General features: G+C 40.8%; 1 protein-coding gene across 3 annotated transcripts in view; it reads left to right on the plus strand.

Annotated features, from left to right (window-relative positions):
• Positions 1-14707, plus strand: part of cntn5 (contactin 5) — a 116642-nt gene that overhangs the window by 54231 nt on the left and 47704 nt on the right. For all 3 annotated transcript variants that reach the window (XM_047595213.1, XM_047595214.1, XM_047595216.1), the window contains exons 4-6: positions 4058-4181; positions 4312-4487; positions 13739-13834. In XM_047595213.1, coding sequence (XP_047451169.1) covers positions 4058-4181; positions 4312-4487; positions 13739-13834 — 396 coding nt within the window. The remainder of the gene's footprint in view (positions 1-4057; positions 4182-4311; positions 4488-13738; positions 13835-14707) is intronic.

Below are 14707 nucleotides of genomic sequence, written 5' to 3' on the forward strand. Positions count from 1 at the left end.
ACATGGGGCCATGCAAACCTGTTTTACTACTAGTGTGGGATTATTCTACAATATTTACTCATTGTCACAGTAAAATAGTCCATCCTTAGTCAACCTACTGCATGAATTAATCTCTAAACCAGTAGAAAATGTTCTCAACACGTGGTTATGCATGAAAAAAAAAAAAAAAATACCGTGATACTGTCAGAATTTTGAGAAATACGATGATATACATTTTTGGTCACACCGCCCAGCCCTAAGGTGCTGTATTTCATTTATGAGGCAGATTCTGGTTCATATCACACACAAAAAAAAACTCAACAACACTGAGTTCATGGGGACTTTTGACCACTTGATCATTAACAACCTGAGCCTAAATCTAAATGACTCTACCTGAACACAGCTTTTAACAGGCGTTACATTTGTAAAATATGAATAGTGAACAAAATGCTCTCAGTGCTGTAGAATTGAATCAGCGTTTAGGAGCAAGGAAATGCCGTTAAGCATAACCTGAAGGGAAAGAAGAAGAGAACCAGGATGTATTTCTGTTGTGTGCCGCTCTTGTCGCCGTTTAATTGCTCTGCTCTGTCTCTTTTATCACATCCGCTTGTATGTAGCAGTTGGGTAATACCATATTAATGCACAAGGAAGGAAGAACCACATACAGTAAATATTTGTCGGCCACAATGTACCAGCATCTCAATCCCAGATGGGGTCATTTAAGTAGATGACATGTTTACCCTAGACTTGCTTTATTTCTTGCAATTTTGCTTGTAGGACTTGTAATTTAAAAAAAAAAAAAAAAAAAGAAAAAGTAGAGGCCTGCTTCATACTATTACAAAGACGGTAAACAATGTCGGAAGACTGATGGGGGGAAAAAGAAAAGACTGTGCTGTAACGTTTCCTCCCTTGAGAAATAAACGATTGTCTGTTTTCTCTTTAGTGGTGGTGCCGTCAAGCTGCTCTGTAAAAGAAACACAGATCTATGAGAGGAGACGCCGTGGAACAGTATCTTACTAACGATATCGCTTCTCTAACATGGTTGTTTACCACTGGATAGCGATGTTTGAGCATAGAGTATGAGCTTAATGTGAAATGTGAATCCAGGTCAGGGAGCTAGCAGATGTTCACTCCCGGGCTCTGCACTCTCGAGCCAGGCTGAGGAATATTACTGCAAAGTTAGGACTCTCACCTGTCTCAATGAATCACTCGGCCTTAGGCAAACGGCAGCGGGCCCAAAGGTGTAAAAGTAATTGCACGACGGCTTGAGTGCCGCACCTGAAGGTGTGACATTTCAATGTGAATTTTCTTTTTTTTTGTGTGTGTGTGCGAATCATATCAAATACAATCTGCTTTGTGATTACGAAGGATCTTGCAAATATTCATTTTTTCTCATTTGGAAAGAAAACAGCCTTCGGGATTTTGAAGGATTTTTTTTGAATCTCGCTCTTAAACATGAGTTAAATCTCCTTTTGTGTTCAGTCAAATCTGACTGATTTACACGTTTTCTCTCTGAAGAAAAAGCAGTTTCATCTGTTTGTCTGAGATCCGATGACTTTGTTCACACGTGGCTTCAGAACACGTAAAATAAGTTTGGATTTATTTATTTTTTGTTAAATTTTGTGTGTTTTATTCAACCTGTATTCACCCATGGTGTTGACTGGGGCCTCAGTTCATTCTGTAGCAGCACAATAACTAAGTGTGTTCCTTTCAGCTAAAACTCATAATGTTCCTAGTCAAATGTGACCGGGAACATGATATTTGATCCACAATAGTACACACATAATCTACGGAGTTATATTTGAGCCTCATTTATGAGCGAGCAGTATAATAACTTTAGAGCAGAAAAAATGTTGTGAGCAAGCAAACAAACTACATTTTGAGGAAAAATTAACCTTGAGCACAAGAAAACTTGTAGATGAGCAAGAAGGAATCTATTGTGCGAGAGTCAACGTTGGCTAAGCTTCATGCTGTATCTATGTCACGATTCATTAATTAATTCATTAACATTATGGAATGATTATGAATTGATGGCGGCTGTCATATATTACCCGGTGATTCAATGAGGCTAGAGTAAATGTCCGGTATGACGACGTACGGCTCCTATTTTTTATTTATTTTTTTCTATTTAACGTCGCCGATCATCGCTCGACAACAACATCATGTATCTGCCTGACTAACGGTGAATATTTCACCCGCTTCCAGCTGATGAATGCTAGCAACATAAAATAAACTGATTGGGGGGGTTGTATTTACCGCTGGTGGTTTGTTTTCACCCAGATGGGGGCGTGGCCTATTTTCCATCTTCCCGCCTGGGACTTCAACAGCCAATGAATGAATTTACCTCCTGAATTTTCTGACTGGTTGAGAATTGTGGCACAAATGTAACGCGTTCCAGAGGTTTTGAGCGAGCGCACAGCTGAAGTTGAGTGAGAGAGATCTCTTGAGCGACTTTTTTTTGTGAGCAGGTAGAGAGAAACTGAATAAAAGGGGGCTGTTGTGGCACACAATAGATTCCATCTTGCTGAATTACAAGTTGTTTTTTTGTGCTCGAGGTAATTTTTTCCTCAAAATGTAGTTTGCGTGCTTGCTCCAAACATTTTTCTGCACTCCAGTTATTATACTGCTCGCTCATAAATGAGGCTCAAATATAGATGTTTTTAACCAGCTTCAGCTCTTGTGAAAATTACAACTTTTGAACTTCCTTGTAGGCGCAATTTGTGTTATTTATGTATTTAGTCATGTTCATGACAAGGGTTACAATGGAGTTGTAGAACAGGACTCTATGTCATCCACCCTGGATATGGCCGATCACGTTGAGGTCGTCCTGATGACATTTTCACGTGGAAGCCGACCTCTCCTCTCAGGTGGATTACGTCCAGAACAAATACCCATTTTTAGACTGAAAGGGGACCACAACTTGAGACAGGACTTCTTCCTCATCAGTAGATTTGTCTTCTGTTTATTATTGTTGCTATTAAAGAGTTTATATTTTAACCCTCTGGGGTCCATGGATGCGCCGCAGCGTCCAAATCGCATGACCAGTTTAAGACAACGTAGCAGCAAGATGCAGCGTCACTGAATCTTCATTTCAACTTTTGTAGAAAGTGCTAACTTCAGACTATATACCAGTTTTTAACTGTGTTGATAGGCCAAGTAAAACTGGACTTTTAATAAATAATTAAGTACATAAGCTTTTGATATTTTCAATCTAGATTTACATTCTAAGTTATAAAAATGGTTCATTAAATAAGTCTGTGGTTTTCACAGTGAAAAATCAAACTTTTTCCTACTTGGATTTTATGGTTTTAGTGTAGTTTTAGGTCCAGTGTGTTAATACAGTTTGTTAAAATGAAAAAATAATTGTGAAATGACTCTGGTGACGTTATGCTGAAAAGAATGAAACCAAACAAGGCAATGTAGACAGTTTTTAAGATGAAATTTAAAGGTAAAACTAAAAGTAGTCAGAAACAACCAATCATGCTCTGGACCCCAGAGGGTTAATTGTGGCTGTAATGTGGTCAAGTTTTCAAGATTTGGGCCTTTGTCTGATTTAATGAGTGATATCGGTCAGTTTTGATGGGAAACATAAAAAAATAAATTTTATGCAATTAAAAAAATAAATGAAATGGTTTCAAAACAGCGACATTGGTAAGCATTGAGATAGAATACTATATAAGTTTTTTTTCTTTTTTCTGGAAGAACAAGTTGTATGAGCTCAAGTAAATTGCGCCTACATGGACATACATGGCGAGCTGAAGCTGGTAAAACCATTTAACGTGACATCAGGTGATAACGTATGTATTATTGTGGATTTATAATCAATCCACAGTAGCGTCACCCAGAACGAACACAATAGGAGGGTTAAGGCGACATGTTCCAGCTGTGTTCTCTGTTGTCTGCTGCAGAGCGTCATTTATGTTATGGATCTGTGCATCTTCCTTTTTTCTAAAGTTTCATTCTCTAACCAAGCTACGAGATAATAGAAAAGGTAATTGGACAGTAAATCTGAACATCTTCTCCTGTTGTGATAATTACAATCATCCTTGTCTTTTCTTTTTCTTTCTTTCCCTCACAGAAATAGAAGAGTTTGGGCCTATTTTTATCCAGGAGCCAGACGATGTGATTTACCCTTTGGATTCGGATGAAAAGAAAGTGGTGATGCACTGTGAGGCCCGGGGAAATCCACCGCCCACGTACAGGTGTGTGTGTGTGACGTAGACTCGTCCCTCGCTTCTAAGTGCAGTTCAACTTTCACAGCTAATTAACTCGCATTCATGTCAAATGTATGAAAAGAAAGAAAAAATCTCCTTTTCTCCTTATGCTTTGCAGTTGGTACATCAACAAGACGGAAGTAGATTCACAAGCAGATTACCGCTACAGCTTCATCGATGGAAACTTAATTATCACCAACGCAAGTGAGATCACCGACTATGGGAAGTACCAGTGCAAAGCAGAGAACAGTTTTGGGACCGTCCTGAGTAGAGACGCTCTATTACAGTTTGCATGTGAGTAGATTTCTCCTTTTTTTAAATAAATAAAAAAATAAAATAAAATCCACCACATTACACAGCTATATACACCACATTTACCCGCAAACAGGTCTAATAATAGTCGAATATGCTCAAAGTTAGAAAGTTACAAGAACCTTCGGATGTATGTGTTGGTGTTTCATCAGACTAGTGAAGAATTTGGATGTTATGTGGAACAAATAATCAGCTTCAAGCTCGTAGTATGTCTGAGTCAAAATAAACCTGTTTGGTTCCAGGGGTAAATAAACACTTCGCTGTCTACGGTCGGGTTTTTGTTGTGGAACGGCTCTGGCTGATACTCTTTAAGATGCTCTGCTAACAGACTATGCGCCCTGAAATGCTGTGTCTCAGTGGTAAATGAGAGCCAAAAGCACATTTCTTCCCCCAGTAATCCCCTGGCCCACCTCCAAAACATCAGCGCGAGCCGAGGCAGCGCACATGGAACGACCGGGGGCGCCGTGCTCAGAGGGAAATGCATTATTGGTGTACTCTACGGTTTCCTCCGGAGCCATGGCCGTAATGGCCTTATTGGCATGTCAACAGGGAACTTAGTGTTCTCAGTCACTGAGCAGTCGCTCGAAAGAGAAGTACATAGTTTCATGTGCTGTTCTGGGAATTTACAATGGTTACAGAATTACTTAGGAAACATATGGCCGGATAGGCCTGAAACTATGGAGAAAAGGTAAAGGGGACACCTTTTAGAAAAGCTCTATTTACTTAAAGCCTGCAGCACTAAGGATACGCACGCGATCAAAAAAGTGGACAAAATCAAAGGAAGTCAGGTCCCTATTTAAATATAAGCCAGACCGCCCTGGCAGGCTGAAATGTCCAGATGGTAAAGCACAGACACAGGCTTAAAAAAAAAGTGCTGTTACTTTCTGAGAAACACAAGCTGCACTTCAACATGTACCCTCGTCTGTGCTCTCAACTGTCCAGATCCTTTCCTCCTCCTCCTCCTCCTCCTCCTCAGTCCTCGCTCCTCTTAAGGGTCAGATCAGTAAGTGGCAAAAAAAAAAAAAAAAACGGAGACTTTTTCCCCATGAAAAACAAAACTGAACTCGGCTGAAAGTGAGCAAAGTAACATTTGGAGCTGGTTATTAGTCTGCTCCTCACATGGGCAGCTTTTCACAGTTTTGGATAAATACTATGCCTTGGCTTAACATTGTATAGTAGCAATATGCAAGATGTTATTTTTATGATTTGCCAGAATTTAATTCTCATGAATCAGTGCAATAGTTTGCAATGCCCTTTTTTTTTCTTTTACATTTCAATGAAGGTGTGGGAGTTTCTGCAGATAACATGTACGATAATTTACTCACAATCACGAGTTTAAATATGAAGGTAATGTGTTTTGTCCTTTGTTTGAGTTCTCGCTTGTCTTCAGATATGTATATACTGTATGTATATCTATACAGGCTCTACATACGTAGATGTGAATCTGTTTTCATCACTGTAGCTGCCTGCAGTCCTGCTCGTGGCTTGATAGATGGAAATTAATGAAGTGTTAAAGCATGTTTGGGTGGAGCAGATGCTTTGTTCGGGGTCATGTTTGGCTGACTGGCAGGTGTGTCGGCTGAGATGATGGCCACTCGTCGCACATCACACTTTCCGTGGAGCCACCTTTGCACAAAATTGGATTTTCCCATTTCAATAACAGACAGGTCGGTCAGTATCCTGTTGTCGGGAGGCGTGACAGGGAGTAATGCGGAAAGATGCAGCACAGACACACTGTGCCGAGTTCAAGGAGTTACAGTAGAAATTGCCCATAATCGCCAATAAAGTTCTATCATTCAGCTCCTTTTTCCCAAATCGCATCATTTCCTTGCAGCGTGCTGCTGCAGCGTGGGATCTGAGGCCCGGAGGTTTGGAGTCGCAGCCCTGAAATATCACTCACTGAATAAACGCGTGGCTCTGTTGTACCATTGAGTCAGCAGCAAATCCCACATCTCACTTGTCACAACTGTTGTTGTACTTTCACCTGAAAAACAGTCAGAAATGTTTACGTGGGAGGGTTGAGGATTGTTTGTCTGGTGGCATCAAACTGTGTTGTTATACACCGACCAGCCACAACATTATGACCCCCGACAGGAGAAGTAAATAACATCGACCATCTTGTGACAGTTCAGTGTTCTGCTGGGAAACTTTTTGGACCTGGCATTCATTCGTTTGGATGTCACAGGCCAGGCACCCCCACCCCATAGAAATAGAAATGACACTCCTTCCTGGCAGCTGTTATCCCCCAGCAGGATGCAGCCTCACACAGAGACACACACAAAAACGCTTAAGGAACAATTAAAAAAATAGTAAAAACAGCACAAGGTGTCAACCTTGTATTTGTAAGATGATCCACATAGGCCCCTCCCCTCAACCCATAGGACTCAAAGGCCCCCCATTAATTCGAGTCACAACTGTTTTGGAGGCACATGGTGTCATAATTCTGTTTCTGTGCATTTTTCATGATCATTTTTTGACTCAAGTTTCCTGGTTTCCTGTTTTGTGTTACTCCCTGTGTTCTTCTGTTGATTGCTCATTGGTGTCTCCCGGTGTGACTCGATAAAGACAGCCCCTCTGCGTTCCTATGGACGAAGGTCATCATTCAAATTCTTCTATTGCAAGTCTTACACATCCATTCAAGATATTGTTATAGGTCTAATGATTTGTATGCCTTAAACTTTTCGTCTAGATGCTGGGTTTGTCAATTAGGTGCGTGTAAATGTCTGCCCATTGCATAGTGGGCAGCCCTGTCAAACCGTCCATCACTCACTGCTAATGCTAATGCTAACTGTGAGCTAACACAACGTTAGTTGTGTGTTTCAGGGATGTCCAAGCAGAAGTTGCATTTACTACGTTACCCTTCACAGGGATTTCACTTACTTCTTGTAATATCTTTGTTGGAGAGGCTTCACTTGATAAAGACAGACCAGACTTCGTCCCCTCTGTGTCCTCCTTTGGTCAAATCATCCATCCAGTGAATGAGAGTGTAGGGGTCAGTGAATGTAGTCCTGTCAGTCAGAGTCAACTTTTTAAAGTAACACTCAAGATCTCAGAGAGTGAGTGTATTAGTATATTCTCTAAAATATGTGTTTCCCTCGTCCATTCTTTCCAAAACCGTCCATTATATATATAATAGCTAACCACCGTTTACAGGCTGCGGTGTTTGAGATGTTTTGCCTCCAGTTAAGCCCCGCCCCTCAAAAAACATCATGTTGTTTACAAACTGTGAAGGGGTCTATAGCCCTGCCTTTCCCTTTGGTCCCTGTTGTGTCATTTTAGTGGTCATCCTGTGTTTTGTCGTGTCCTATGCTTGGTCATTGTGGTTTTCTGTTCGAGGTTTGTTGCATTTTTGTCATTCTGCCACTGCTGCAGTGCTTCGTTGGATTTGTCATCCGGCTGTGATTTGCTTTGTCATCTCGTTTTGTCCTGCACTTGAGTCCACATCTCTGCAATACCCATGACACAAGGGAGACCTACACAATATTAGGAAGGTCGTCATAATGTAACGGCACAAGTAACACTGAAGCATAGAATGGACTTTATACTCTCAGTCTCATACTCTATTAAACAAACACGGCTCATTAGTCTCAGCTGCTGTAGCTCAACCGTACAACTGTTATCCGTGGCTTGTTCATACGTCTGAGTGAAGCACGGCGGCTGTGGATGATGAGACGGCAGCAGGTCGACTGCAGGAGGCGTCTCTAAGTGTTCCTGCTTGTTCAACAAGTGTTTAATAAACTGCTCTCATACCGGTGAGTTTCGTTGAACTTGAGGGGCAACAAGCAATGTCAACTCGAGTAAGAGATACAACTTCAAGTCTGACTGCCTCGGCTGTGCGTCATCCGCTCTGAATGAGCGCGCTGCGCGCCGCCCTCATAGACAGACTCTGGCACAGAGCGCAGAAGAGAAGAGAGGAGTGGAGTGGAGAGGAGAGGAGAGAGGAATCACCACTGGGAACGGTTCTGATTTGCTTACTCTGTCCATAGCCGAGGTCTGGTCGGCTGAAATTCCATTATCGGAAAATTAACAATAATGTAATTTTCTTTCTTATCTTCTAATAATATCTCAGCCACTGTGCATGGGGGAATATATATATATATATATAGATTGACAGGCATCAGGTAACACTAAATCATTTTGTAGTAATGCAATAATAATTATAATTTATATTAATTCATTTTAAAGATGTTTTTTATTAAACAAGCTGCATTATAGCTTCAATAAGTTTTACATGAGCGCTCTGCTTGTTTCTGCCTCCTAGCCGTATGCACAAAACCTGTCTAGTCTTTTCATCCCGTGCTCAGATTTCCTTTAATCTTATCCATATCTTATCATCATACACATTTGTGTGTTCTCGTTTTTTTTTCTCTCCGGCTTTCTGCAGTGCAAATATTCAGCTGCATTATCAATGTGCAGTAGTCTCCGTTCCTTTGAAAAGCAGTCCTTCAAAAAGGGTAGCCACAGAAACAAAGAGAGTTGCCCTGCAGCTCACATCTGAATGCAGAACCTTCCCTCGCTCTAGCATATCAAATGGTGGGTATTTATCACTCAGCATGGAGCTCAACTTTGTCTTCCCGTTTCATGTTGCCACTGCACATTTTCACACAATGGCGCGGTCGCTGATTGCTTTACCTGGTTCGGATACGCAGGAGGAAATCTGTTCTTCACGTCACGTTAAAGGCTTGAAACAAATCGGCCAACCTATGCGACTTTGTGCCAATGAGAAATGGTGTACAGTCGGTCTGAGGAACCACTAAATACAAACAGAAGCTGCGGTAAATTCAAGGAGAGGAGTCCTAGAGGTCTGCTACTCAGCTGGAATAATTTCCAGTTTTCACTCACAGGTTTGTTGTGGGCCAGAAACAACACCTTGAAGCTTCATACAAATGGAATAATTGAAGTCTACGTTGGTTGAGAAGCTTTAGCTCGTGAGAGCCTTCCACTGTGCTACAGTGCTGAGCCAGTTCTCCTAAATGGATAGGTGGTGCAAGGAGCCCGCGGAAATAAGGATTTAGTTGTGATTTCTTACACAGTTACCGGCTGGTTTTACTTTAATATCGTGAAGACTGTCGTAATATTTGATGAGTCGAGGTTGCCTGCAGGTTTTCTTTTTTTCCTCGCTAAATCTTAATGGGGGTAAATATTTGGTTTGGGCTGTCCTGAGCGAATGTTCGGACCAAGACTGAGCACCACTATGTCGTGTAGTCTGGAGGTTTATTATGTTGAGCTGGCGTACTGAACCTGTTTCATGCAGGAAATCAGCAGACAGTCAGAGTGCAGCGGCCAGCATGAGGAAAGGTTCAGTGGAGGCTCTCTGTATGCTATCCACCGGTCGACTACTCTGCTCCAGAGATGTTTCAGTAGGATGCTTTTTTTTTTTCTTTTTGTTTTGAAATCCCGGGCTGCTGCTGAACTCACACTTGGGCTGCTTTTCAGCCGTGACTTTGAAGGCAGCGGGCAGAAAGAGGGCCTCTGATCTTTCTCCCTGAAGAGTTCTTCTCCCTCTGTAGACGTTAAGTCTGGCTGCGGCTCAGGTATCGAGTCACTCTGAGCTGTACAGTAGTAATGAAATTAACCGGCTGCTTTGACTTGAGCATTAGACGATACGTACACGCACGGACAAATACACACACACACACACCCACGCATGCAAACCCACGTGCTTAGATGTTTCACATTATCATCAATTAATGCCCATTGATTATATTCATACTGACCTTGAAGTAGCTCATTTACATTGAGCACCTGCTCCGGAGCTTGCTGCAAATTTCATCATTGCATTTCTGCATTTTAAACATTTATACGGACATATGTTGACTTGTAATTTTTGAGGACGCATTAATGATCATGCAGTTTTTGCATTATTGAAAAGGCATTAATAATGAATCTGTTACATAACTGTGGTGTGCAAGGGGGAAATGATAAGTCTGTTAAAGGTTCTATTTAAAACTCATCTCCTGGCTCGACAACATGCTAACGTTTCTAACGCGTTTTCATGACGAAGCTTTTGTTTGTAGATTTTACAAGCGAGTCGGCGTCGCGCTCCCCTCTTCGATCACGCGGCGCTGTAGGTTTATCTAGGTGGCACGCTGATTCCTCTCTGATGACCGATGTTGCTGCAGCCTGTACATGTAAAATGTATAATTTCCCGTGTGCCTGGATATGTTTCCCAGGAAAGGCCTCCCCCCCATTACCGAGTGTTCGCAACGACAAGTGGAATGAGGCTCTTAAAGTGGATATACTGTACTGCAGGCTGAATTGTTATCATGCTGTAGCAGTTTTATAGAGCAGCAAAATTGAAATACATAGAGCAGGAAATCACATTTAATATTTATTAAATTAGCCGAGCTGTCTTATAAGACTCTTGTTTCCACAATATGGAGCCTGTCAGAGTAATTGAAGGGTAGGCGATATCTACAGGAGCGCACATGCTCTAAATGTGGTCGCTGCCAAGTACGACAGCCGTGTTGTAGGCCAGTAATTGCAGTTGTTGTGCTTTTGTCTGTGTCATCTACTCACTTGTTACTCCGTCATGCCACGCCACTTCGTCAACAGAGGAAAAATCTATTCTTATTAAATATATCGATCGGCGATGAGTATGATGTGAGCTTGAGTTTAAATTGGAAGAAGAAGAAGAAAGAAGCTACACACAAAAAAATATATATAACATAGACAGCTGCTGGTGAATCAATAGTGAAGATATCTCCATCCCTACTCTGGTGGCACATTGTTAGCACAAATAAATCAGCGCTAGTAACACACACCGTATGCGCCGAGATGACGGGACAGAGTATTTCCTAAATTGCAGTCAAAAAACAGTGGCGAGACAGCCAGCATTATATGGACAAGTTAGCCGCCTCCAGGTTGAACATTGAATTATTAGTCCAGTGTGTGGAGAATCAATTTTATGTAACAGGTCAAATCAATCATTGTTAATTTAAGAAAAAAACGCCGTGCACTGAGAGGAGCCATCTACAGTCATCTGCATTTAAGATTTTTTTCATATCTTTGTGTATCGCTGTTCCAGCACAGGTCACTGTCGGGACCTGATAACTGTCTGCTGCTTTTTTTTTTTGTTTTTTTTAAAGAACAGGAAGTGGTAGCCATGGTAAATTGGTTTGTGACGTGTATTGAATGCTTGCAGATCCAGGTTGTATAACAGGCTACTGGCTGATTCTGCTGAGAAGGTGCAGCTGCCACATGAAATATTTATTCTTGTCTGTTTTTTTTTTTGTTTTGTTTTTTGTTTTTGACAAATTTGAGCTGCCTCTGCTTACTGTGATGGTTCGCACATGTTTTCTGTGTATCTTCTTTGACCACTGACTGAACTTAAAAGGAAAAAAAAAAAAAAAACACTTGTCCAGAGCAAATAATGCAATGAAATGGAAGTCTGTGCTCTTATCAGGGAAAAAAAATGTGAAAGAGAGTACCTTGATGGGGTGAAAAATAAAATGAAATAATAATAATAAAAAACACTCTGACGGGAAATTGTCGGCATGGTTCATTTTAAAATGAAGGCTGTGAACCATTATAATTATTGAATGTGACAGAAATGCAGGTTCTCTTGAGTCACTCTGAGACATAATTGTCCACCAGTTCCAGGGTGATGGTAAACACTGCCCCTCAAAGTCATGAGAGTGAAGACTGTCACTTCATTTTCAGTTTGGTATTAGCTGAACCAAAAATGTAATGGAAATAGATTATTAGATTCCAAAAGGGTGCAATTCTGGGTTTTTACAATAAACCTTCACTACCTCTGCTGTGAGAAGAGAGACATCAAAGGTAAAAGGCGAACCGACATTCTTATACATTCGTGATACGTGATGTGTAATTCAAGTGTCAACAACAAGATGATGTATAGAGCCATGGTGATGGAGAACACCCTCCCTGGAAGCATTATACAAGAAAATAACAAATATAATTTTAATGAATTATTAACAAAACAGCTCTCGTGTCTGCTAATGTTTAGTTGAGGCTACTGGGTACAATTAATAAATGTAAGTCTAAATGGTTTATGAGACCTGAACTATAAAATGAACATACTGGAGTCACTTCTAATGTAGGTGAATATATAACGGACCATCTGATCATTTATGAATTATGCTAAGAACTGCATTCTGGCGTTACTGCTAGCTGGAACTAGGTACTATGTGTTTTTGTTTTGTAGATTATTGTGAGGTGTTGTTTAGTTGTTGTTTGGTGTATTTTGTGTAACTGAGCACTGCAGTGTTAAGATAATTGTTTTGGGTGTGGACACCAGGTAGAATAGCAATGACCTTAGCCAAAGCTAGTGGAGATCCAAATAAATGAAATGAAATGAAAACTGAGAAAATATCTAAACCTAATTAAGTCAACAGACTGGTTGTCATTTAGAAGAAATATATTTTTTTTTTAACCACATAAATAAGCTTTGTCCTTCACCTCCTTGCTTTAATCTCAGCCATTGGTTAAGTTTAGTTGAGGTTATGCCTTGTAAAAAAGCAAAGATTAGTCAATTCAATTGGTTAATAGACATGAAATGAATTAACAACTATTTAAATAATAAGCTGTTCGATTTGCTCGATACGTCGAGGGTAAACGGAGAACAGACCACAACAGCATGACAACTTCACAACAGGACCATTTTTAACAGTGTTAATTCTTCAACAGCCTTCAGTTACATTCACATAAGACAATACTGTAGCACATGATTTAATTCCAGTGTAGGAGTCAGAGGGCTTTTTTAAGCTGTGGAGCTTGGGGTTGTGGATGGGCATGTAAACAGACTAACTTTGGGATCTTTGCGCACCATCGACTCCTGTTGGCTTTTTTTTTTATCACAATAATGGTCTTTGTCCTTCATCAGGTACCTAAGTAACAAAGCTGAGTTAATAAGACAAAATCTATTTTAATAATCAATTGTTTAAAGCTACAGTGTGAAACTTGGTTTTTCCCCATTCTGGCGGTGTCAGTAATAACACTGTTGACACAGGATATGTACTGTATGTCTATTGTCACTTAGTCTCTCTTTTCAAGGCTTTCTGATAAAGAAAAGCCACAGGGGCAGGATGAACTCTGTGTGTCTTCACCATTGATCCCTTTCTTTATAAGACTGTAATCTGTCCTCTTAACACATCAGTAACTTTTCTTGGACCCTTCCTACACTCCATTTAACGCTTACAAACTGCAGTAGACGGTGAATTCATAGGAACCAAGGTTACTTTTATAACTAATACAGATTGTCTTTTTTCCAGATCTTGGTGCTTTCAGCGCGAAAACCCGGGGTGGTGTGTCTGTGCGTGAAGGCCAGGGTGTGGTACTCATGTGCACCCCTCCCCCTCATTCACCAGGTAAGGGTTTCAATGTTCAGAGGGAAACAAATACTTTCTCCTCTTCATTTCCTTTGAGATCCTCCATAAAATCATCACTGTTCATAATAATTTCTAGCACAGCAGGTAGTGCTTTTATTACCGTGCCAAGTGAACGAGTGCTCCCATTGCTTATTTATTTATAGCATTGTGTTTTGATGATTAGTTTTTCCATCCGTCCATTCTCCCGATTCATCCATCCATGCTGCTCGGATGATGTGCGTGTGCCAGAACACAGGTTCTTAGAGATCAGATTTGTTCAAAATGGAACGGAAAGGAACACAGTTTGCAGAGCACAGACGCAGGCTCTTTAATACCGTCTCCTTCTGTACGCTCGTCTTCTACTGTAAGCCCATCAGCTTTGTTGTACTGCTGCACTGCACCCGTGGAAATGCTTTCCAAGGGCTCCTCCGTACCCACGCACATTTCTGGAAGCCGTTTTACAGAGTCCGTAACAAAATATCCCTCTAAAAAGACTAAAAAAAAAAAAAAAAGTAATGATTGACAGATTGAAGTGCAGTATGAAGGATCCTTTAAAGTTCTCCCTCAGTCACAGTTTCATGCAAGATTTAAGAATCTATCCAGCATACCTAAATATATTTACTTTTTCAACCAAGATTGAACTTCGTAATGGAAGGATAGCAGCGGCATAATAAAAATAGGGATGTCCTTCCATTTCCTGTTTGTTGCAGACCTTCTGCAATAAACCGTAAAACTGAGCCAGGTTTCCGTCAGAGTGACCCTCACGTTACATCGCTCGCCTTAGATTGATCAAGCGGATCAATGCGGAATAAAATCAATCAGACATTAAATGTGCAGTTCAGGGCAGTGAGATTAGATTTCAATCTTCCTGTT

Source organism: Mugil cephalus, chromosome 9 (assembly GCF_022458985.1).
Source record: "Mugil cephalus isolate CIBA_MC_2020 chromosome 9, CIBA_Mcephalus_1.1, whole genome shotgun sequence".
Lineage (NCBI taxonomy): Eukaryota > Metazoa > Chordata > Actinopteri > Mugiliformes > Mugilidae > Mugil > Mugil cephalus.